At 47.6% G+C, this 26,248-nt stretch overlaps 1 protein-coding gene across 1 annotated transcript in view; it reads left to right on the top strand.

Moving 5' to 3' along the window:
- The window catches only part of CACNA1B (calcium voltage-gated channel subunit alpha1 B), a 189,012-nt gene that overhangs the window by 18,878 nt on the left and 143,886 nt on the right, over nt 1–26,248 (top strand). The window contains exons 4-6 of the mRNA XM_042912141.1: nt 18,880–18,971; nt 20,189–20,341; nt 21,554–21,744. Of these exons, the coding sequence (XP_042768075.1) occupies nt 18,880–18,971; nt 20,189–20,341; nt 21,554–21,744 (436 nt within the window). The remainder of the gene's footprint in view (nt 1–18,879; nt 18,972–20,188; nt 20,342–21,553; nt 21,745–26,248) is intronic.

Genomic DNA, 26,248 nt, shown 5'->3' on the forward strand with positions numbered 1-26,248 from the left:
TGTATCAGTGTTTGTCAAAGCCAAACACTAGGTTTGTTCCCTGGGCTCTTGAGAAGAATGGGTGTGTTGCTGTGGGTGTGCAGAGCCACACAGCTGCACTGCAAGTGCGGGTCCGATCCTGTTTGTGGAAGGTGCTACTGAGTTCTCGTGTGTGCTTGCTGCCTTTCTGCCTACTTGTTCTCTCCACTGTTGAGAGTGCGCCGAGGGCTCTGACAATAACTCTGCTGTGTCTGCTTCTCTTTCCGGCCTAACTGGTAGGTTGGGTTTTGCATCACGTATTTTGCAGCTCTGTTGTTGAGTGCACACGCATATAGGGTTGCTATGCCTTCTTGAGAGATTGCTTTCTTCTGTGGCCATCTGTGTCTCTGGTAGTTTATTTGCTCTGAAGTCTATTTTATCCGATTTACTATGGTCATTCTAGCTTTTCTTTGATTAATATCTGCACAATGTATCTTTTTCTATCTTTTTACTTTTAACTTGTCTATATCATTATATGTGAAGTGACTTTCTTATAAACACCATATTGTTGGGTTATGTTTATTTATTCGTGGTACCAATTCTTTTATTTGGTTTAGACCAATTCCATGTGGTATAATTATTGATGTGTTAGGACTTAAGTCCATTTTTATATTTTTTGTTTCTGTTCGATCTCTCTTATTTCCCTGATTTTTTTCCCTTGCCTTCTCATGGGTTACTTGAACGTATTTTAGAACTCGGTTTTAACTTACCTGTGTGTTCTGAGTGTAGCTCTTGTAAAGGGAATGGTTGCTCCAAGTATTGCATTATAGGTACATCACTTATCTGAGTCTGTTGGTGTCATTTTTACCTGTTCAAGTCAAGTATAGAAATCTTATACACCTTACATTCCATTACCCTCCCCCATTTATAATATAATTATTTTAAATGTTTCCTCTGCATGAACTGCATCAGGATGTGCTATAACTTTTGATTCAGTCATCAAACATGGTTGAGGAAACTCTGAGAAAGAAATTGTACTTATCCATATTTTAATTCTCTCCATTGTTCTTCCTTCACGGTGGTTGGTGATTCCTTTTTTTTCCATCATGTCCTTTCTGTCTAGAGAACTTTTTTTTTTTACAGTGCAGAAAAGCAATTTTTAATGTGTATTAATTAGATTTACACCTTTTTGAAATCTTACATATTGTTTTATGTAAGCTAGTTCTAGCTTTCAATTGTCTTCATAGTTGAAACATTTTATTTTATTTTATTTTATTTTTTTAATTTTTTTTTAATTTTTTAATATTTGAAATTTACTGTCAAATTGGTCTCCATACAACACCCAGTGCTCATCCCAAAAGGTGCCCTCCTCAATACCCATCACCCACCCTGCCCTCCCTCCCACCCCCCATCAACCCTCAGTTTGTTCTCAGTTTTTAACAGTCTCTTAGAGAACTTTTTATAGTCATTCTTTCAGGCTAGATCTGTTGGTGACAAATTCTCTTAGTATTTCTTCATCTGACAGTGTCCTGCTTTCTTCATTCCTGAGAACTATTTTTGTTGGGTATTGGTGTCTAGGTTGACTCTTATTTTTCTTCAGTACCTAAAAATACTGTGTCACTTCCTTCTGTCATGATTCATGATGAGAAATCTTGTCCTTTAAATTGTTTTCCCTGATAGGTAAGGTATTGTGTTTCTCTGGCTACTTTGAAGATTATATATACTTTTCTTGTGAAAGTTCTCAGAGAGTAGTCATATAGTACAATGGACAATGTACACAGCCTACCTAGATTCAGCAGACATTAATTTTGCAATCTTTATTCTTCCTGTATTATATATTTCACGAAGTCATTTAAAAGATGTAGGTAGTATGAAGCTTCATCTCTAATATTCCATGAATAAGGACACTGGCTGACAAGACTACAACAATATTATCATACCTCACAAAACAATCCCATTATCACCTAATTCATTCCGCTTTCAAACTTCCAATTGTCTTAATTTCTTTTTAGCTTTCAGAAGTTTGTGATATGTCTTGCTGTTGATATCATTGCACTTATCTTGTTTGGAATTCATACAGTCTTGAATCTGTACGTTTAAGCCTCCTACCAAATTTGGGTTGTTTTCAGCCATTATATTTTTTAATGCTTTTTCAGCCCTACCTTTCTCTGTCCTTCCAGGAATATGATATATTAATATTACAGTTGCATAGATCCTTGAGGCTCCCCCCTCCTCCTTTTCCTCCTCTTTCTTCTTCCTTCCTCTGTTTCCTCTATTTTGGTGTTGAGCCCATCCTCTTTAGCTTTTCATATTGGTTATTTTATTTTTCAGTTATAACATTTTTATATCTTTTATTTTGTTGATACTTTCTTTTTTGTTCGTTTCAAACACGTTTGTAATTGTTTGTGGAAGCATGTTTATCATAACTGCTTCAATATCTTCGTCAGAGAACTCTGACGTCTCTTTTATCTCAGTGTTGGCATCTGCTGATTGTCTTTTTAAATTCAGTTTGGTATCTTCCTGGTTTTTTGTTGAATGAGTTTTGAATGAAACCTGGACTTTTCTTTTCTTTTTTTTTTTTTTTAATGTTTCATTTATTTTTGAGACAGAGAGAGACAGAGCATGAGCAGGGGAGGGGCACAGAGACAGGGAGACACAATCCGAAGCAGGCTATCCGGGCTCCGAGATATCAGCACAGAGCCCGAAGCGGGGCTCGAACTCATGGACCGTGAGATCATGACCTGAGCCGAAGTCAGACGCCCAACCGACTGAGCCACCCAGGCGCCCCTAACCTGGACTTTTCCTTATCATTTTCTGAAACTGGATCTTATTTAAACCTGTTTTAGCTGGGTCTCTGTTCCAGATCTGTAAGGGTCACTGCTGGTGGTGACTTGGAGGCAGCTCCTCCTGGGGTATCCATGGCTGCTGTGACTGTCCCAGGTCACAAGGACTTCACTGATCAGGGCTTTGCTGCACTTCACTAAAGTCATAGGCCTCTTGTGAGCTGGACAGCTCAAGGACTTGCTGTCCACCTGAGGGGCCACCTTCTGCCAGTGCAGGTCGGGGGGTGGTGAGGGTCAGGGAGGTCAGAATGAGGGGCTGTATAGGACATCCCTGCAAGGGGCACTCACTGTACCCTGGAGGGGCTTGGGGCCTGCAGTCTTTGCTGTCCACTCTGCAGGGTCCCCACTTGTCCTGTAGCCTTATTTATGAGAAGAGGTTGGGGGAGAATGACCACTTGTGGCTTCTGTGCTTTGGGCAGGGACTGTGACACTTCTTGCATGTAAGGCTGACCTCAGCATGTGTCAGTGTGTGTCACTATGTGGGGCATGAGGTCCTAGCCCCACCTCTTCCTGGGTTGTGAGCCTGGACACTTGGATGTGCTCTCTGAACCCCAGTTTCTTCCTCTACAAGGAGTGGGTAATGGTGTTGATCTCTGAGTCCCTGGCACAGACAGGACTCAGTGTGAGTGACATGGGAGTGCCGTCTGGTGCCAGGAGCGTTCTCCAGGGTGAGGGCTCACACATGCCAGGCCGGCCCTTCTTCAACCCTGCCTGTGGCTGCCTGGGTTTGGGGCAGGCTCAGGGCCTCTAGTGCAGGGGAGATGGGCCTGCTCAGCCCCAGGTTGGGGGTGGGTTGGGAAGCCGAGAGGATGTTGAGGCATCTTTGGCCGAGACCCACAGGCTGTCTCCATGGCAACTGTCAGCAGCCTCCCGGGCAAGAACCAACACCTGGAAAGTCAGTGAAAGAGCCGTTCCTGGAGATGGCCCTACCACGTGTCTGCCAGCTCAGCTCCTGTGTCTCCCTGGGCTGGGGTTAGGGGCTGTGGGCCTGACCCGCGTGGCCTAGCCAGTGAGTCCTAGCCCAGAGACCCCCAGCCTGCCAGTGTGAGCTGACACACGGGCATGCAGGTGTGGATGCCTCTCCTGGGTGGAGCTACTGGCCTGCCACGGAGCCACCTTGCCTCCCCACCCCCTCATGATGACAACAGTGATGGTTCTAAGGATGCCGGTGCTGGCACTTCTGCTGCTGGTGGGTCCTGATACTGCCAGGCACATCTAACGAGCGTTGTCTCCTGGCAACCTCACCTCGGCCTATGGGGCCCTCGAAATGTTATCTCTATGTCGCAGATGAGGGAGTGGATGCTCCCACACGCGGCGCCTTCCCTAAGTCCAGCAGCCAGGAAAATGCAGGCTCAGTCTCGAATCCTGGCCTCTTGACCCAGGGTCCTGGCCCTGGTGGTCCAGGGCTCAGTTTGCTCCAGCCAAGCCCTCCCGGGCCCCGGGTGCTCATGTCAGGGTGGCGAGGGCATCCCCAGCTCCCTGGCCCCAGCAGGGCCTGACGTCCCTAGAAGGGGCTGAGTGGTGCCTCAGAAATGCTTCCTGCCTCAGGCCCTGGCTGGAATGGGGGCTTTGCTCAGCTCAACCAGCCTGGAGCCAGAACCACCATTGCTGGGGTCACGGCATCTCTGAGGGGATGGGTGGGCCCCTGGGCTCCAGACCGTTACTGATTTGTTGTCTAAACTGAGGTGTTTTTGAGAGTCAAAGCCTTGCCTGTAGCAATTGTGCTGGGTCCACGGCACAGACTGAGGCTGTCCTGGGCAGCTGAAGATATGTGGTCACCCTGTCTCTGCTATTTTTGCTGGACTTGATGGAATGGGTCTCAGGTAGAGCTGCTCTCTTGGCCTGGGGATGGGCAGAGGATGTCCTTCACCATCATAAAACAGCAAGACAACCATCACCCTCCCCAGGGACAATTGTGGAGATTCGGTGAGCTTTGCATGCTCCCAGTAGGGCAGGGCCCCTCCAGGCTATCATCACTGGCCTCCTTGTGGTTGTGATGGCTGTCCCCAAAGAGTTCTAGAACATGGGCTGATGAGCTTGGGGAGTGTTGGACCACACTAGGTCTGTGGTCTTCCCCAGGCTTAGCATGGACCCTCTGAGGGGCTGGGGCACGGCTTTGTCCCATAGAGGGGCAGCAGGAAGCAAGGAGGGGGGAGCAGGGACAGGCCAGGGGTGACCACCAAGATGTGGGTTTGGGTTCAGATTGGGATTAGGGTTGGGGGCAATTGGTGGTTTCTCTCTCCAGCCACTTCTCTCAGACATATAGCAATTGTGGCTTCCTGGTCACTTCTGCCTCCTCTTGGTATTTTCAGAAATGGGTGGTCTTGTGGGGTGTGGCTGGGTTGGGTAAAGCCTCGGACACTGGCTCTGGCTGTGATGTGAGCCCGGAGACTACTGCACAGACAGCTGTTGAAAGGCAGGGCGACCTCAGCTGGGACCCCCGTGTCTGGAGGGCAGGGGGTGAATTCCTGGATTAGGGTAAGGGGACACAGGCCAAGGCAGCAGCTGTGAGGTCCCACCCCTCCTGTAGCACCTGAAGCTGGGAGGGCCGCTTGCATCTTGGGTGCCAGTGAAAGTGCGTCTCTACAGGGGACCGGCTGGTGTGTCTGTGCCAGGTGTCTGTGTGTCCATATGGCCTGCGTCCTGTGTCCCTGTGTCTGCCCTGTGTTGATGTGTCCATATGTCCACACCCCCTGTGCAAGGGTGGCCTGGGCCTGGGAGTTGGGTGACAGTCAGAAGCGGGGGTTCTGTGTGCTCTGGGACCTAAATCCCTGCGTATGTTACGTAGCTGTAATCATAATTTACATAAAAACTTGTATTTTGCCTTTTTCTTTTTGTATAGCAGCATATTGAGGTAAAATTCACATGCCACAACGTTAACTTTTTACAGCGCATAATTCAGTGGCATTTGAATGAGTGTGGTCATGGTATTGCACACCCATTGCCACAACTGGGTTTTAGTACATTTCTGCCGTCCTCCCAAAGAAACCTACCCGTCAGCACTCACTGTCCCCCCCACCCCTCCCAGCCCCTGGCAACCTCTCATCCTGTTTCTGTCCAAGGGTTTGTCTGGTCTGGACATTCACACAAGCGCAGTCGCACACCGCGAGGCCCTTTGTGTCTGGCGTCTCTCACTTAGCATGTTTTCAAGTTCTTGCACGTGCGTCAGTCCTCTGTTCCGTTGTATCACAAACACGCTACGTTGTTCTGTGCTGTCGCCAAATGAATGACCACCCAGTGCCCCGTTCACGGCCGTGTGTGTGTCGTATTGTATTTCTCTGTTGCTGAACACTGAGATGTCTTATCTGGGGTTCTTAGTCATGATGCTGTGATGCCTGTCTGTAACTGCGGCTTCTTAATTTTGCATTATTTCCATGGGACAGATTCCCAGAGTGGACTGGTTAAAAGTGTTTAAACATTTTAAGGTATTTCATTTTGCCACGTTGTTTACCATCCAAATGAGAAGCATCGGTTTACATTCCCACCAGTTGTATTGAAATCATTCGTTTCACAGCGGCTCTGCCACCACTGGTGTTATGTTTCTAAAGCTCATATTAATTTATTGGGTGTAAAATTAATACCCTATTTTTTAAATAAACCTATCGCTTTGCCAGGTTACCTTCCAGTTTCCATTACTGGTGAGTCTGGATGTTTCACACATTAGTAAATTGTGTTTAGTGTAACGAGTTATCTCTGTGGCTTCTTTGCCATTTGGTTTGGGGAATTTCGGTGCTTCTTCACCAGCAGCTGTGGGTGTGCACTTCCCGCCAAGCACGGGGCAGGCGTGGGGCTGGAAGGAGGCACTGGCTGGTCCTGGAGGGGAGGGGAGCTGACACCCCGCCCCCACCTCCCTCTCAGGCTTGCTTTGCCACCTTGCTTTCCAGGATTTTCCTAAGACTTCGGAAATAGTGGCACCAGGAGGTACTTGCTGAATACAAGGATGTGTGCTTTAACTACCTTTCTGTTACTGGTGTTCATATAACATCTGTAATTAAAGTACCTCAGTGTTAACATATTTTGTCTTTTTTAATCTCAGTGAAGGGTAAACATTTTTCTTTTCTGTATAAATAAAAAATACTGATTTTCCCACTTTAAAATGCTGATCTAGGAAAGAATAGAAAGCATGACCCACAATCTCACTGTCCTGAGATAACTTCTGTTAATATTTTGAGCTGTTTCTTTCCAAGTTCTTTCTATGTGCAAGTTTTCAAACTACACAGTTGGTATCATCCCGCGGGGATATTGAGGGCGTCCAGCCTCCAGCATGAGCAGGCCACCCCCACACAGAGTGTGCTCCGAAGGCACGATTCTTCTGTCATGCGATGGGCCTCGGTCACCCCCTCTTGTCAAGCATGTGGCTTCTTTCCAATTTTGCTTTTACGGATGAGACCCCAGAACACACATGCATCTTTAACACACCTCTGATTACTTCCTTGGGACAAATGCCTAGAAGTTGGCTGATGGTTTATTTCGTCTCAGTCATACTTAAAAATTCTTCCGTTTCCTGTCATTTGGTTATGCTTCTGTTATCACATATTCAAGTGTTTTTGTGCAACAGAACACTCTTTTGTTTTGGGCTCTGTTTCCGTTTCGATCTGAATCCGTTTGGTGCTGTCTCTCCACATTGGTGTGTGGCCTAGTTGCTGAGCTCAGGGTAGGGCTTTAGGAAGTATCTCGTTAAAGAAGTTCTTTAGTCTTGCCTCTTCTTTCCTGAAGCCTTCTTTAACTTTTTGCCCATTTAGTTTTCCAGACGAGTTTTTTTTTTTTTTTTTTCAACGTTTATTTATTTTTGGGACAGAGAGAGACAGAGCATGAACGGGGGAGGGGCAGAGAGAGAGGGAGACACAGACTCTGAATGAAACAGGCTCCAGGCTCTGAGCCATCAGCCCAGAGCCCGACGCGGGGCTCGAACTCACGGACCGTGAGATCGTGACCTGGCTGAAGTCGGACGCTTAACCGACTGCGCCACCCAGGCGCCCCTCCAGACGAGTTTTGAGATTCCTTTGTCGTAGTTCAAAGAATTCCTTTTGGGATATTGTTTCAATTATTGAGAATCTCTACATTGATTTTTGGAGATCACATTCTAAAATTCTACAGATACAAACCTGTCCATCCAGGAGTACAGTGTATCTTAGCATTTATTCAGTGCTGCCCTCTTTTTGTAAATAAGATGCTGTGGTTTTCTCTAGGTAGGTCACTCGTATTGTTAAAGTTGTTCCTCAGTGGCTTGTATTTATTGATGCCAGCGTGATTGAGGTGTTCGGTGTCATTGTATCTCCAAGCAGTGATGTCTGGTATCCCTTAACTTTTGAGTATTTATACTCAGGTGTGGATGCGGGCTCAGGCCGTCTCTGAGTGGGGCTGTGCTTTTGTGTTTGCCGATGGCAGCTTGCAGCCGGGCCTGGCTGTTTTTCAGCCCAGATTTCTCAGTGTCGGTGGGACGACAGCACCTGCAGCTTGCTTTTCTCTCTTTCCTTTTGGTCTCACTGTGCTGTACTTTTCCTTCGAGGTCCTCTCGCTGTTTTCTGTCGCCTGTAGAAGTTGAAGTTAGGGGCCTCGCACACCTGCAGGGCAATGTTCAAGTCGCTGCCGTTGGCCTGTGGGCCTCAAAACCTGAGTGACACCGGAGCCGCCCACAGGGCTCCTTGCACCCTGTCGCTGGGCCCGCGTCACGTCCCCCACGAGGCTGATGCTGCCGGTCCTGGGACAGCACTGTGAGAAATCTGCTCCTGACCAGGCTCCTGGGAGTTTTATCGTTGTCTTCGGAAATCATCATCTTATCTATTCAGTTCCTTATTTCTTACTCACGTTCTCTTATGTTAGTTAGAATTCTTTAAGAAGATTGAGAATTCTGGTGGTAATTCTTATTTTATCATCTGATTTTAAAGGAAAACCTTTGTGATAAATGTGGGTTGGTTGGTACTCTTGAGAGTGGATTTTGAGCATGGAAAAGATTATTCAGAAACTGTTTTAGTTCCTAAACTCAACATCCAATTTATTAAAGTTACAAATCCAAAAAAGTAGTTCTCTTTAAAAATTTTAGATGACTTTGTGACAACGTGGATGGCCCTGGAAGGCGTTATGCTGAGTGAAGTGAGACAGAGACAAACACTGTATGGTCTCACTTACGCGTGGAATCAAAAAAGTACAAAACAAAGCGAAACACCATCGGATTTGTGGCTGCCAGAAGTGGGAGTTACGGGGAGGGGGAGCTGGAGTAAGGTGGTCAAAAGATACAAACCTGCAGTTATACTATAAAGATAGTAAGTACGAGGGATGCCCCGGGCACCATGGTGTCTGGAGCTCGTGCCACCGCGTGACAAACAAGCAGGCTGTGAGGACTGGGTCCTAAGAGCTCATCACATCTCATTCACATTTCTCTGTGTGCGATGATGGGTGTTGACTAGACCTGTCGTGGTGGCGATTTCACAACAGATGTAAATCAAAACATCGTTTTGTGCACCTTACGCTCATACAGTGATGTATGACAATTACATCTCCGTAAAACCAGGGAAAAAATTTTTACATTCAGCTGATGAAAATTTATATTCATACATTTAACTATTTTTAACAGTGACTTTCAAGATGACTCAAATGGTGTTTTATCCCATTTCATAGACTTAGTTAATGTCAAACATTTAAAATTTCACTTATAGGGGCGCCTGGGTGGCTCAGCTGGTTAAGCATCTGACTTTGGCTCAGGTCATGATCTCGTGGTTTGTGAGTTCGAGCTCCGCATTGAGCTCTGTGCTGACAGCTCAGAGTCTGGAGCCTGCTTCGGATTCTGCGTCTCCCTCTGTCTCTCTGCTCCTCCCCTGCTCATGCTCTGTCTCTCTCTCTCTCTCTCTCTCTCTCTCTCTCTTAAAAATAAACAGTAAAAAAAAAGAGAATATGATTTTATTTATAAATTTAACTGGATCTTCCTAAGTGCTTAAGAATTGTGTTTCCAGTAAGTTCAAGTATAAGTATGGTGAATCATACATTTGTGTAAATGTCCCAACACCTTTTACAGATTTATTAAGGTTTGAACTTAACATCACAAGTCTAAGTCAATTTTTTCATTCCATTTATAAAGTCGGACTCACACGGTGAATGTGATGCTGGACGTGACCGCATTCAGCATGTTGGCGTGTGCTGACACATTCTGTGTTTGATCCTCCCAGGGTTCGATGTGATCGTCCACTGAGGAAACCGTCTCAGAGCAGATGAAGCTGAGGCTTCCTTCTCGTTCATTTTGGTTGCCTTGTCGGCCAGATTCTTTCCGGACACACCGGTGGCCGCGACAGGCACTTCTCAACTCAGTGCTGGGGTCTCAGCACTTGTGGGTGCAGCTAGGCTATAATTCTGACATCACGGCTAGATTTTGTGTTTTTTATGTTTCTTTAGATTGTAGACACATTCTTACCTGCATCTAAACACCTTTGAACCCTTCGCTAAAAACCAAAGAGTTGTTTTCCTGTCCCATGGGACCATGACCGCTCTGACATATCTGGCTACTACTTCTGAGGTCCTTTACTGACAGTTCAGGGTCTGTCTGCGGGTATCAGGATGCCTGGTGGCCAGAAGGCTACGGGTGAAGGAAGGCATTACTGTTCCTTCTTCTTGGGAATGATGCTGGAGCTTTCCAAGTGACGTTCACTAGCCGAACACCTGCATCTTTCCTAGGCTAGACTCCGCTCACCGAATGCCTGTGTGCTAACATCCCTTGCGTTTCCCTGTAAATCGGCAGTTACATCTGGAGATTTCTCTTAGAGAAATGAAACATTGCAGTTGTGATGGAAGTCTTCTGGGGCGCCTGGGTGGTTCAGGCGGTTGAGCGTGCGACTTCGGCTCAGGTCATGATCTCACGGTTGGTGGGTTCGAGCCCCGTGTCGGGCTCTGTGCTGACAGCTTGTAGCCTGGATCCTGCTTCGGATTCTGTGTCTCCCTGTCTCTCTGTCCCTTCCTGCTTGCACTCTGTCTTCAAAAATGAATAAATGTTAAAAAAAAAAAAAATGGAAGTCTTCTGCATACACTCCCTCAATCGAATTCTGTTCTCTTTCTTCCCTTCTCTTTCACGTTCTGGATGTAGCCGCTGTCCTGATTTGTGGTTGTGATGCCGTGCGTGTGTGAGTGTTCCAGGTCCTCCCATATACGTCTGTATCCATAAATAACATACGGTGTTGCTTGCATGACTTTAATTGTGTGAGCGTGATATGTATTTACACACACATATAACTATTTCACAACTTGCCTTCTTACCCTTCGACATTGTTTTAGACATTTTCCATGTTAGTGGTGTGCAGGCTTATCTAAGTTTTACGTGCTCGTCCATTTTTTACTCAATAATATTTCACCGCGTACGTGTACCACAGTTAATTTCTCCTCTGTGCTGCTGCGAGCAGCCTGCACATATGTCTGCAAGCGTTTGTGTGACGTGTCCAGTATGCAGTTAGAAGTGGTTTTCTGAGTCATAGGGATGCTCATTCTAAAGTTTTCTAGAAGTAGCCAAATGTTCTCCAGGACGGTTCTACAGTTTTCTCTTCTGCCCTCAAAACTGTTGCTTGACATCACTCGGCTATGACTTGGCTAAACTGAGGAGGTGAAATGGTGTCTCTTCTTTAGTGTGATGTGAACTTCCCTGTCGCCAGTGGTTTTGAGCTGCTTGTCTCTTTTGCAATTTGCTGATTTTTTTGATAGGTTATTTGTATTTTTAATATGAATTTATAGGAACTCTTTATGTTTTCTGGGAACAAATTCCACATCAGTTATGTACATTGCAAATATCTTTTTGTTTTCTCTGTAGTATCTTTCATGGTTTAGTTTATCAACCTATTACTTTATGGTTTTGGATTTTTATGTCTTCTTTAGAAACCTTTCTCTACCTTGCAATCACAGAACTATTTTCTTGTTTGTTTCAAAGTTTTAGAGTTTGCTTTCTGACATTAGGCTTCTTTTTATTTTCTAATTTTTAAAATTGTGGCAAAACACATACACCATGAACTTTGCCACCCTAGTCACCGTTAAGTGATGTTTAATGTACTCTCCTTGTTGTGCAGTCATCGGCACCGTCCGTCCGTCTCCAGGACTCTGTTCACCTTGCAATTCTGAAACTCTTCCCCAGTAAACCCTAACTTCCCAGCCCTCCCCTCAGGCTCTGGCAGCCTGCATTCTACTTCCTGTCTCTATGATTTTAACGACGCTAAGTACCTCACATGAGTGGAATCAAACAGTATGTGTGTGTGGGTATATATATATATATATATATATATATATATGATATCCTGTATCATATATATTGTATATAATTTTCTCTTGACTGGCTTATTTTCCTCGGCATTGTGCCCTCAAGGTTCAACCATGTTGTATCATGTATTAGGATTTCCTTTTTTTTTCAAGGCTGATTATTACGTCACTCTATGTAAACATCACAATTTGCTTTTCCCTTCATCCACTGAAGACACTTGGGTTCCTCCCACCTTGTACCTATTGTAAGTAACACTGCTATGAACCTAGGTGTACAAATATCTCTTTGAGACCCTGCTTTCAGTTCTTTTGTGTACCTAGAATTAGAGTTGCTGGATCAGGTGGTAGTTCTATGTTCAACTTTTTGAAGACCTGCCATACAGTTTTTCTCAGGGGGCACACCATTTTGCTTTCCCACCAGCAGCGCATGGGCTCCAGTTCCTCCACATCCTCTCCAACACTTAATCTCCGTTTGTTTGGTTTTTTTTTTTTTTGTTTTCTTGAAAGTAGACATCCTAATGGGTGTGAGGTGGTATCTCAGTGTAGTTGGGATTTGCATTTCCCAATGATTAGTGATGTTGGACATCCTTTCATGTGCTTATCGGTCAATTGTGTATCTTTTTGGGAGAAATATCCATTCAAGTCCTTTGATATTTCTAAATTGGGCTTTTGTTGTTGTTGAGTTGTAGGACTTCTTTATATATTCTGGATATTGATCTCTTAAAAATTTTTTTTAATGTTTATTTATTTTTGAGAGACAGAGACATAGTGTAAGCAGGGGAGGAGCAGAGAGAGGGAGACACAGAATCTGAAGCAGGCTCCAGGCTCCGAGCTGTCAGCACAGAGCCCGACGTGGGGCTCAAACTCTTGAACTGTGAGATCATGACCTGAGCCGAACTTGGACATTTAACCCACTGAGCCCCCCAGGCGCCCCTTGATCTCTCTCATTAGATGAACGATTTGTGACAATTTTCTCCCATTCTGTAGATTTTTTTCACTCTCTTGATAGTGTCCTTTGATGCACAGAAGTTTTAAATTTTGACGAAGACTAATTTATGTGTTTTTTTTCTTCTATTGCCCGTGATTTTGGTGTCATACTCAAGAAATCATTGCCAAATCCAATGTCATGAAGGTTTTCTATGTTTTCTCCTAAGGGTTTTATAGTTTAAGGTCTTACATTTAGATAAGCAAAAGACCCATTCTGAGTTGCTTTTTTGTATCTGATATAAGATAAGGGCCCAACTTATTATTGTTTTTTTCCGTGTGGATATTTAGTCTTCCCAGCACAATTTAGTGAAAAGATGATCTGGTCCGTTTTGAATGGTGTAAGCACTCTTATTGAAAATCAATTGACTGTATATGCGAGGATTTGTTTCTGGGTTATTATTTTATTCTGTTGGTCTGTATACCTATCCTTATCCAATACCACATTGTTTTGATTACTGTTGCTTTGTAGTAAGTTCTGAAATCAGAAAATGTGAGTCTTCCAATTTTGTTCTTTTTCAAGATTGTTTTGGCTATTCAAGGTTCCTTGAGATTCTATATGAATTTTAGGGTGAATTTTTCTGTTTCTGCAAAAATTATTGTTGGAGTTTTGACAGAGATTGCATTGAATCTGTAGTTTACTTTGGGTAGTATGGACATCTTAAAAATATTAAGTTTTCCAATTTATGGATATGGGATATGCTTTTTTTATATATATACAGTTTTTTATTTGCCAACTATTCAAAAAATTAAATTAAAATAAAACAAACTATGGATTTATTTTGAGAAAACTGATCTCTTTACAATCATTTGGGTCCTCTGGCTTGTATACGGGGGGTACATCTTGGATATGGGATAGTTTTAAGTTTGTTTAGTGTTCTTCAGCAGTGTTTTGTAGTTTTCAGTGTACAAATCTTTCACCTCCTTGGTTAATTTTATTCCTAAGTACTTTATTCTTTTTTTTGTAAAGTTTATTTATTTATTTTGAGAGAGAGAGAAAGAGCATTCAGAGGAGGGGCAGAGAGAGAGGGAGAGAGAGAATCCCAAGCAGACTCCATGCTGTCAGCACAGAGTCCGATGTGGGGCTTGAACTCATGAACCACGAGAACATGACTTGAGCTGAGATTGAGTCAGACACTTAACCGACTGAGCCACCCAGACGCCGCCCCCGCCCCCAGCCAAGTATTTTATTCTTTTTGATGTTATTGTAAATGGATTAAAAAAGCTTCGTTTTTTTGTTTGTTCATTGCATTGCAATGAAATACAACTTATTTTCTTGTTTTGACTTTATATCCTGAAGCTTTGCTGAATTCATTTGTTCTGGTGATTTTTGGTGGATTTTCTACAAATATAGGATTTTCTCCATTTGAGATCTGTTGGGATTTTTATTGGAATTGCATTGAATTTGTAAATTAATGTGATGGATTACATTAATGGTAATTCTACTATTGAACTATTGTTATGTTGCTATGACAACTCAATTGGCCATTATATACTCTTAAAATACGTACTTTGGAATTTGGTTTATTTTAATTTTTAATTTAATATTTGTGTTCATAATTGAGATGTGTGTAAAATTTTCTTGTCCTTTTCCAGTTTTGATATGAGTTGGGAAGCTTTTCTTGTATTTTTATTCTCTGAAACAGTTTGTATAAAATTATCTGTTCTTTGAATGGTCATAGAACTCACTTGCAAAATTGTCTGGGTCTGATGTTCTGCCAGAGGAAACCTGAATCCAAATTCATTTATTATTATCATTTTTTTAAGTTTATTTATTTTTGAGAGAGGGAAAGACAGAGTGTGAGTGGGGAAGGAGCAGAGAGAGAGAGAGAGAGAGACACACACACACACAGAATCTGAAGCAGGCTCCAGGGCTCCCAGCTGTCAGCTCAGAGCCTGATGTGGGGCTTGAACCCACAAACCATGAGATCGTGACTAAGCGGGAGTCGGATGCTTAACCAGCTGAGCCACCCAGGCTTCATTTTTGTGAATGGCTTTGGTAGGTAGGACTCTGAGGCGGCCCCCAAGGTTTCCATCCCTGCCTGTGGCCATCTCCCCTTGAGTGTGGGAAGGACCAGGGATATGATAAGATATCACTGCCATGGTTAGTTTATAATCAGTTGACTGTGAGCTAACCAAAAAGGACCAACCTAATAAGGTGATCCTTTTAAAGGGACTGGGCCTCTCCCAAAACAGAAAGTTTAGAAGTGTGAGAGGGACTGTTCAAGGCCAGGTTGCAAGGACCTGAGTGCTGTCTCCAGGAGCTCAGAGAAGTCCCCAGCTGAAAGCAAGACAGTGGGACTCCGTTCACTGTGAAGGGTCTGGGAAGCGTGACTTTCCCTAGGTTGGCCTCCAGATGAGGGCGCAGCTGGCTGACACCTCGATTTCAGCCTCGTGAGACCCTCAGCGGAGCACACAGCCACAATGACCTACAGAGCTGTGAGCTAATGAGTGCTATTTCAAGTTACAAAAACTGTGGCCAGTTTATACACAGCAATAGAAAACTAATACAATTGCTCATGGCTTATTCAGGTTTTCTACTTTTTCAGTTACTTTTGATAATTTGCATTTTGGGGGGGATATATCCATTTCGTCAAAATTTTAACATTGGCATAAAATTGTTAATAATATTCTTTTGCAATTCTGAAAATCTCTCCTGTTTGCAGTTACATTCCCTGTGTGTAAATACACTTAGGCATGTGTGCATACATGTGTACGTACACGTTCACTTGCGTGAGCACTCGTGCAGATGCACGCGAGTGCTGTGCGTGTTTGTATATGTGTGTCTGTGTACAGGCGTGTACAGATATGCATACACTCTTTTTCTTGATTATTCTTGCCAGCAGCTTGTTCGTTTTATTAAACTTTCAGATTCGGCTGTTATTTCTCTATTTTCTGTTTTAAGCATGTCTACTCTTTATTAGTTCCATTTTTGTCTTTTCTGTATATTTACTGTTTTTCAAGATTCTTGAGGTATATCTGTGCTTGGTTTATTTATTTTCAATCTTTAAAAAAATCACTGAAGTTTACAAATTTCCCCTAAAACATCACTTTAACTGAACCCCACATACTTTAATATGTGGTATTTTTAAAATATTTATTTTATTTAAACATTAAAAAAATTTTAAATTATTATTTTTTTAATTAAAAATTTTTTAAAATGTTTGCTTATTTTTTTTTTTTTTTTAATTTTTTTTTTCAACGTTTTTTTATTTATTTTTGGGACAGAGAGAGACATAGCATGAACGGGGGAGGGGCAGAGAGAGAGGGAGACACAGAATCGGAAACAGGCTCCAGGCTCTGAGCCGTCCATCAGCCCAGAGCCTGACGTGGGGCTCGAACTCACGGACCGCGAGATCGTGACCTGGCTGAAGTCGGACGCTTAACCGACTGCGCCACCCAGGCGCCCCTGTTTGCTTATTTTTGAGAGAGAGACCGAGCATAAGCGGGGGAGGGGCAAAGAGAGAGAGACATAGAATCCAAAGCAAGCTCAAGGCTCTGGGCTGTCAGCACAGAGCCCAATGTGGGGCTGGACCTCACAGACCACAAGATCATGACCTGAACTGAAGTCAGATGCTTAACTGACTGAGCCACCCAGGCGCCCCTAACTTACTTATTTTCATGTTTATTTATTTTTGAGAGAGAGACAGAACACGAACGGAGGAAGGACAGAGCAAGAGGGAGACACAGACTCTGAAGCAGGCTCCAGGCTCTGAGCTGTTGGCCCAGAGCCCGACTCGGGGCTCGAACTCATGAATGTTGAGAGCGTGACCTGAGCCAAAGTCAAATGCCTAACTGACTGAGCCTCCCAGGCACCCCTAAAAAAAGTTTTTAGTGTTTGTTTATTTTTGAGAGAGAGGGTGAGAGAGACAGAGCATGAGTGGGAGAGGGGCAGAGAGAGAGGGAGACACAGAATCCAAAGCAGATTCCAGGGTCTGAGCTGTGAGCACAGCTTGACATGGGGCTCGAACTCACGAACTGTGAGATCATGCCCTGAGCTGAAGTTGGATGCTTACCTGACTGAGCCACCCAGGCACCCCTAAATGTTTATTTTTGAGAGAGAGACAGCATGAACAGGGGAGGGGCAGAGAGAGGGGGAGACAGAGGACCTGAAGCAGGCTCTGAGCTGTCAGCAATAGAGCCCGTCATGGAGCTCAAACCCACAAACCGTTAGACCATGACCTAAGTCGAAGTCGGACGCTCAACCGACTGAGCCACCCAGGTACCCGCGAGTTTCTTCTTATTTTGACCCTAGCTTCATCTTAACTTTTATTACTCGTGCATGGTACTTCGACCGGGGGTGGGGACACAAGGCCTTCCTCACGAGGAGTCCAGGATGCATTCCAGCAGCAGAGCCAACAGGATTGTGGTGCTTTGCCTGAAGAGTGAGAGGGGCGAGGACTCAGGGCTGCAGCCCTGATCTTGCCTGAAATAAACAGTGGGCGAGTGGTGCTCACTGAGCCAGGTGGTGGGGAGGGGACCAAGGCCGGGGGCAAGAACCAAAGTTCCTTGGTCACCATAATGTATCACCTCTGGACTTTTTATTTATTTATTTATTTATTTATTTATTTATTTATTTAAGAGCACAAGTGGGGGAGGGGCAGAGAGAGAGGGGGACAGAGGATCTGAAGTGGTCTCTGTGCCGACAGCAGAAATCCCGATATGGGGCTCGAACTCACCAACTGCGAGATCGTGACCTGAACTGAAGTCGGATGCTTAACCAACTGAGCCATCCAGGCGCCCCAGCTCTGGACTTTTTAAAAGAAGTACATGTTTCAACACTTTTAAACAGTAGTGTTAAAACAAACAAACAAACAAAGAAACAAACAAACAATTCTTTATTGTATGATGCTTGATATGCTATTTTGACATCCAGGTAGCAATGTTAGAAAGGCAGTTGGGTTTATGAGTCTGCACTTAATGATGTGTGTGCACTTAATGTGTGTGGTGCTCAGAGTTACGGGGTAGACCTGTCGGGCCTGAGCCCTGGGGCTTCCTCTTCCGGAGTCTGGTGGAGAAGGCCAGGGTGGCGGTCAAGACCCTGAGGGGCTGCCGGGGACTTGGAGGAAAATGAGGGAGTTGACCCAAGGGCAGAGAAGCAACCACTTAGAGAGGGAGACTTGACTCTTGGAGTCAGCAAGACAAAGGCTTGAATGGCGTTTCAGGGGAATAGTGTGGGTGACATCCCACGGGGGGACAGGAGGGTGAGGTGGTGGGGACACCAAGGGCTGACCCTCTGCATGAGCTTTGGTGTGAAGGGAGCAGAGAAGTGGCTGTGCTGAGAGGTGGCTGTCTGATCTTCTCTGTGTTTTGAGATGGGACGCCTTGGAGTATAGCTTTCGGCTAATGGGATTGATTATGATGGCTTCCCTGAGTCCCATGTACCCGCTCTTCCGCCTGCCCCACCCCACCCCGATCGGTATTCTCCTGAGAGAAGGTGAGGAAGGCTGTGTGTGGCGCCTGTTCGGGAGCCGCAGCCTCCGTTTTCCTCGTTTCCGCTCATCACCCCGTCTCGTGAGGCTGCTTGGGGTGCAGTAGGGGTTGGTTTGCGGACCGGGTTTCGGCTTGGATTTAGTTGGAGGGCAAACGCAAGGCCGGGCCAGGTGCCAGAGACCACGTGTCCTCTCAGGGTGATTCCGTTCAGCTGGAGGGACGGTCACGCCAGAAGCAGTCATTACTGACATTACCGCGAGGACGTCAGGATTCAGTGCCTGCCTCGTCCTGCCACAGCAGCGCCACAACCTGTGGCAGCCTCGTGCTCAGACAGTGGGGGTCACTGTTGTCGGGAGAAAGGACATGGGTGGTGGGGCCTGTGTTCTCTCACGTGAATGTGGAAACCCTTACTTCCTTCCTTCTCTGTTCCTGCCAGGATCCTGGCCACAGCGGGCACTGACTTCGACCTGCGGACCCTGCGGGCTGTGCGTGTGCTCAGGCCCCTGAAGCTGGTGTCTGGGATTCCGAGTGAGTCTGGCAAAAGCAATCAGCCCCAAGCCTACCTGGATCACTAACACCCTCCCCCAAGCCCACCATGGCCACAGCCACAGTTAAGCCTTAACCAGTGGGCCTTTGGCTCGGGTGACTTGAAGCTCAGGGCTCCTGACCTGTGAGAACCAGGTGTGAAGAAGCCTGACATTCTCTGTGAAAGCCCAGAGAGTGGCTCTGTTGTTTTGCCCTGATTTGGCTTCCCCAGATGGAAACTTTGCTTCTCCTCACACGCTCTGCTACATTTCTAGCTCTTTGCTTCTTTTTCTGGGGTTAAAGCACAGACAAGAGACCGAGCAAGGTGGTAGGCAGGATGCCTGACAAAACAGTCAAAGGACCACCTGACTTGGCTCAGGCTTGGCAGGGCCTTGGAGAACTGAGGCCCGGTTAAGACATGCTCTTGGATTCAGCTGCTCAAGGAGCCACACCTGGTTAGGAGCGTGGCCAGGGTTACCTTGAGAGGCAGGGGCGACCCTGACTCCTGTTCCTCAGTCCAGTGGAAGTCTGGTTTTCGGTTTCCTCAGGGCCCCAAGTGGGCAGGGACCTAGGGCTATGTCCCTCTGAGGCCGCTGCAGGGGGAGCCCCTGTTCTGCCCCAAGACCCTGCCAGGTAAAGGCTCAGGCTTCTATCTGAGAGCTGGGGCCATGCGGGGAGGGGGTCATGGGGTTGAGCTTCCTCTGTGTGCTGAGTCCCTCTGGCTTTGTGGTCAGCGGTCAAACACTCCTGCAAGCAGGTCCCCTGCTTTGCTTTCCCTAAAGTGTTGGGGCCTGTCAAGATCTGCTCTTCCCTCCCAGCACCCCCTCCCCTCCCCTCCCCTCTTAGGACTGTGTTCTTGCTCCACCCAGAGCCCTCCATAGGTCCACACATCTCGCCAGCACCCACCCTCCACCAGACCCCAATTCTGACACGACACGCCCTGCCCCTCCCCTGCGCTGGGATCTCTCCGTCTACTTCCCTCTGAGACTTATGCTTGTCCCCCACCCTGAACACTCTTGTGTAAGCACGTGCGGTTTCCCCCGACTCCCCACGCTCCCTGCTCCGTCCCCTACTCTGAGGGCTCTCAGATCAGCACCTTGCCCCGGGACCCCCAGTCCGAAGCAGCCCAGGTGCTCGCCAGTCTGCCCCCCCCCCCCCCCCCCGCCCCCTGCACCGCCCACCCTGCTCTGATGTGCCCTGCTCTGGCTGCTCTGGCCCAGGTCTGCAGGTGGTGCTCAAGTCCATAATGAAGGCCATGGTCCCGCTTCTGCAGATTGGGTTGCTTCTCTTCTTTGCCATCCTCATGTTTGCCATCATTGGCCTCGAGTTCTACATGGGAAAATTCCACAAGGCCTGTTTCCCCAACAGCACAGGTGAGGCCTGGCAGCACCCCTTGGGCTCAGACGGGACCGCGGACTCACGCATCCAGGAGACAGGCACTGTTCTAGGTGCCAGACAGACGGGGGCGGGGGGCACACACCACAACCTGAAAAACACAAAAACATGAGTAAACACATAAATGCAATGATTACAGGTTGTGGCACTTGAGGTAGAATAACTTGGGAGCCTGCTTCACAGAAATGCGCCAGGGGAGGCCTCTCTCCTGAGGGGACAGGTGAGCAGTGATCGGACTGACGTTAAGAGGGATTGCAATGTGGCCGCCAGGCCGGAGAACTCCACTTACGAGGCGCAGCCGGGATAGAGGGGGAATCACGTGGGCTTCGTGGCCGTGGCAGGAACTCCGAGTCTTCCTCTGAGAGAAATCAGGAAGACGGTGGAGGGCTCTGAGTGAGGACTGACGTCATCTGATTGTTCTGGCTGCTCCAGGGAGGCAAAGGCAGAAACAGGCTTCCTCAGGAGGGCAACATCTCGACTGGAGAGACATGGCGGCTGCGGCCAGGCTGTTCTGGTGGAGACGGCACAACGGGTTGGGCTCTGGGTGTGTTTTGCAGTGAGGCGGATGAGCCACATGAACGTGTCAGTCGACGCAGGGAAAGCTCTGACTAAAATTTAAATCATTCATGATTTTAAAAACGTCTTATCAAAGCACTCTGTAGGGCCAGTGTAGTGAGGCCTGGGCCCTGCAGCCCCCAGCCATCCTGTGGCCACACGTCGTGTGGGCTCTGAGCCGATCTGCCCGGCAAGCAGGGCCTGCGGTGGCCGACTCCAGAGTGACAGGCAACATCTGTGTGTCAGGAGAGCCTCAGTGTTAGTTTGGCTGCGAGAGAAAGCAGTCAGCGTTGTAGCGGCAGGAAGAGTCGGATGTTAGGGGTTTGTCGTTTTTGAGTTTAAGGCGAGTGAGTCCTGAGCGTGTTTAAACAGTAACGGGCAGGTTCCAGTAGGAAGGGAGAGGTTGACCAGTGGTTCCTGGGAGGGTTGGTCTGAGCTCAGGGGGAGCCAGACTGTAGGCAGGGGGAGAGAGTTGGTGCAGGGAGGGAGGGTGGGGGGAGTCAAGGGAGGATTTCCATTGGTGCTTGATGCCTGCCCACCTGTGATGAGGCCTTTGAAGCCCAGGGGCCGCAGGAGGGGTTGGAGAACTTGGTGTTTCTGGGTTCAGGGTCTGTGCTTCATTCTTCTCTCCACAGATCCAGAGCCGGTGGGTGACTTTCCCTGTGGCAAGGAGGCCCCGGCCCGGCTGTGTGAGGGCGACACCGAGTGCCGGGAGTACTGGCCGGGACCCAACTTTGGCATCACCAACTTTGACAATATCCTGTTTGCCATCTTGACAGTGTTCCAGTGCATCACCATGGAGGGATGGACTGACATCCTTTATAACGTGAGTTGCATCTTGGCCCTGGGACTGTGGATGGACCCTGGAGCTCCTAGGATCCCATTTGGGGTGACGTTCCTGACCTGAGAGCCTGTGCCCAGCCCCAAGTTCCTTCCTCTACCCTGGGATGAAATACAGGCCCCTTCCTTCAGATGACTCCACCAAGGGCCCACTGTCATCAATGTCGACTCGAACTCTTGACCTAGGTCCTAGAGTCTCCAGGACAGCTTCTCTTATGAAAGTAAAACCGAGGGCCAGGTAGAAAGCCAGCAAAGAAAATGCCAGAGAAGATGCTACTGCTGCTGGTCACATGGTCACAGCGCCAGTCCCTAAGGCTCACTGCAAGCTTGCTCCAAGCTAGGCCCTGCGTGAAGTGCCCTGTCCCTGTTAACTCATAGAGTCGTCTCAAGAACCCCATGTACAGTGAGGAGGCTGAGGCATGGAGGGGCTGTTGAAGTTGCTCAAGGCCCTGAGACTGGTAGGCAGCTCGCCGGGAACTACTAGTTGTGCCATCCCTGCTGGGTTTTCTGGATGGAGGGAGGGAGAGGGAAGCCTGCTGGGCCTCTCGTTGTCCCTAGGCTGCCCGGTAAAGACAGGAGCAGGGCAGCGTTTATGGCTGCACTCAGCAGACTCTCAGGAAGACTTCTCTGATGGCGCTGGGGCTCTGGGCTCAGAGTGTGTGTCTTGCACATTTCTGTCTTCTCTGCCGTGTCTATCTGGTGCTGTTTCCTCTTCATCCTCTTGCCCACGAGGATGCCTGCCTGTCACAGTGATGTACACAGGGCAGTCTGGGTTGGTACCCATGACAGAAGCTGGTCTTGCCTGGTGGCCCATCTCACTGCCACCTCTCCTCCATGTGACGCTCTTCTGGGAGGACTCGACCACAGAAGCTTGAGCAGAATTCTGTCTCTTTTCTTATGTGCTGACCTCCCTCGCTACCTCCTACATGCTGTAGCCCTATGAGCCACTGGGGCATAAGAACAATGAAATTAGTCCCTCAGGGGCTTTGGGAGGTAGACAAGGAAGGCACACATGAGCTAGAAATCTTGGAAGGTTTGGCTGGGAAGGTATGGCTGGCGGATTGCTGTTTTCTGGATAGCTAGAGCGAGCTCTGCTTGTGGGCTGTGGGTGGAGGACTTGCAGGTACAAGATACCTCGTGCTGAACCTGCCACTTGGGTGCTGAGGTGGGGTTTGGGCTCTAAGCCCCTGGAGGCCTGTGTTCCCCGGCCTCTAGGAGCCCAGGGAAGAAATGACGGTGCGATAGTCTGGTGGCATGAGGGACAGGAGGAAAGGGGCAGACTGGGGCCCTCTACTCTGTGGGTGCATGGAAACCCAGGTGGATCTCAGGGCTAGGAATCCAGCAGATGCTTGGGAAATGCTCGCTGAGCGTGCAGAGGGAAGGTGGAAGTTCAGGAAAAGCTGGCCCAAAGTCCCTTGAACCAGATCCCTCCTTGGACTGGGAGTCGTGTCTCCTGACAGGCTCTGTTTAATTGAGGAAAAGAAGAACAGGCACAAAGGCAGTTATGAGGAGCTTGACTGTCCTTTTCCTACAGCCAGTCAAGGAACGATTTCCCAAGGACAGACCCTAAAAATAGCTCTGAGCTGGCCACATCCCTGCCAGCCCCACCTGAGCAAGGGCTGCATGCATAGGTCTCTGCAGCTTTCAGTGCCCCCTGGGACTTGGCCAGGGGCCCTGGTGACTCAGATGGGTGGGTCTGTGCCCTGTGTGGGAGGGGCTGAGCAGGAACTAGGCCCTAGGGCAGGACTGGTCACGAGAGCCACAGAGGGTTCATTTGGCATATACTTCCATTGGACCCGCTGGGCTCTGGGCACCCCCGAGATGCTACATGTACAGTGGTGAGCAGAAGACGTTCGATAAAGGCCTTATAATGCCAAGTGCTTTAAAGAAAACAAAGGTGGATGAGGGGCAGGGAGTGATGAGTTAGACACCTTGTGAAAGCCAGGCCTGGTGAGGTCTGGAAGCCAGACATGCGGGTGCTATGAGATTGTGCCTCGGCGGTTTGGCAAGGCACCAGGACACAGTGACAGTGGTGACCTGTGAGGTGGCCTAGACCTGGCTGGGTCCACTCTCCACACTGGGGGGTAAGAGGGTGAATTGCTGCAAATCAGACCGGGTGTTTTGAAGGGGATTCTTCAGAGAAAGAGCCTGCCGCTTGCCTCCAACCCAGTGCTCCAGCCCAGACGTGCTCCTGGAGTGTGGAGCCCCAAGTGACAGTGCCGGGATTTCAAGGGCAGGAGCCACTGGCCTGCCACGGTGGGGCGGAGGGAGACAGGTGGAGAATACACTCAATGTTGGGAACAGAGGAGGGTGTGTGAGTGTTTCTCATGGACCAGCTATGGCCAGGGGACAGTAGCCAGCCAAGAGCCCTTTTAAATTCTGACCAGGGCGAGTGACCTCTCAGTAGAGAACCTGTGTTCACAACAGACTGCTGAAAAAATGGGGGTGGGGGTGGGGGAGTTCTCCAACTGAGGGAGAAATGGCTTGCCTGCATTTTGAAAAGTAAGTGGAGTCAAATGGGTTCCTGGAAGAACCCACAGAAATGCCTTGTGAGAGAGGAGTCAGCAGTAAATTTCCGTCAGGCCCAGAAAGATGAGATTATCTCAGGGCACGGCCAAGCATGGAAAAACTTGCCTTCCCTCCCACCCCCCACCCTTTTTCCTCCCCTGCTTGCATTGTGTTGGGGTCAATAACCCAGCCAGCAGCAAGCTGAGGAAGAAGGAACAGTGTTAGGCGTGGAGGGGCAAAGAGGGACCACGCCTCCCTTTCCCAGTGAAAGCAGCCAGCTGTGGCAGGCCAGCTAAAAGAGTAGATATTCTCAGTGTAAAGCATGTTAAGTAGTTTTATTGCCAGCTGGGATTGGACACTTAATTACTGAATTGAGACTGTGTTTTCTACTTAAAGTGATTGTAGAACTTTCTACTACCCAGGAGTTATCAGAAAAGTTATAGGACTTATCCAGGTTTTTATCCAGGGGCATGAATATGTTCAAAGGGACAGTAAGAGGTAAGTGAAGTTGGCTTATGATTATATACATGTGGTTTTGCATATGCTCGTTGTACTGGTTACACGAAGCTCTGAGGAAGGGTTGTTCACATGTATAGGTGCAAAGGCCGTGTTTTACAGTGAGCACAGGTAGGGCTTGCTCGTCTGTTGCGTGTGCAGTGTGAGAGAGAAGAACCAAAGATGTGACATCAGCCACTGGGGAAGGTGGTGCCCTTTCTTGAGAAGGGAGACTTGGGAGTGAGATATTTGCTCGGTTTGTTTCAGTGGAGTAGTAGTGGAGCCCAGGGACTCTGATTTGCCTCCATAATGTTTCAAAGAACTGGTTTCATGCAAGGGAGACGCTGAGTATACAGTTGGGTATATGACAGGGAGCTCAGAGGAGACAGCAGGGCTGAGGGTGTCCGTCTGAGATCATGGATGGAGTTTAACAGTATGGGAGAGGATGTGATTGGCTCAGCAAGGAATGTAGAAGGAGAAGCAAAGAAGGCCCAAGACTGAGCCCTCTCTGAGCTTGGCTGTTGGGGGAATTCCAACATTCCGAAGACAAGTAGGAAAGAAGGAGCCAGCGAGAGACCAAGGTGGAGCCTTCGAGGCAGGGTAGAAACAGCACCGTGAGCGTGCTGTGTCTTGGAAGCAGAGCTAAGAAAAAAGTTTCTAGAAAATGATCAGCCAGGTCAGAGGTCAAGAAAGATGCTGGTAATTTGACAAGAGCGGTTTCGGTGGTGGGGGCAGAAGCTCGGAAGGTGCAGGTTAAAGGTGAAGGCAGGATGAGAGCGAGGACGGCAGGTGGAGTCGGCTCTTTCCCGGAGCTCCCTGTGAGGTGTAGCGAGACGGTGGGAGGGAGCTGCAGGGAGAGATGGGGGTTGGCTGGTGGTTTTTTCCTAAAGTAAACTCTATTTGAGATAATTGAGGGCTTATGTGCAGTTGTAAGAAATAATACAGAGAGATCCCGTGTCTCCTGTAATGGTTACACCCTGCAGAACTAGTGTGCCTCACAACCCGAATACTGACACTGATGTCGTCGAGATATACAACATTCCATGCCGGAAGGACACCCAGGTTGCCTTGTAGCCACACCAACTTCTTTCTTACCCTCACCCCCCTCAATCCCTGTTGACCACTAGTCTCTTTGTCACATCTGTAATGTCAAGGAGGTTATGTAAATGAAACCATAGTATATGTCACTTTTTGGTATTGGCTATTTTCACTCACGTGATTCTTTGGGGATTCATCTAGATTAATGTGTGTCAGTAATTGGTTCCTTTTTATGGCTGGGCAGTCTTCTGTGATATGGGTGGGCTAGGTTTATTTAACATTTACCTGCTATAGGACATATGGATTGTTTTCAGTTTGGGGCTATTGTGAACATAATTGCTCTACACACTTGTGTACAGGTTTTTGTGTAAACATAAGTTTTCATTTCTCAGGGATAAATGCCTCGGGGTGCAATTTCTGGCTTGTATAGTAGTTGCAAGTTTAGTTTT

Source organism: Panthera leo, chromosome D4 (genome assembly GCF_018350215.1).
Source record: "Panthera leo isolate Ple1 chromosome D4, P.leo_Ple1_pat1.1, whole genome shotgun sequence".
Lineage (NCBI taxonomy): Eukaryota > Metazoa > Chordata > Mammalia > Carnivora > Felidae > Panthera > Panthera leo.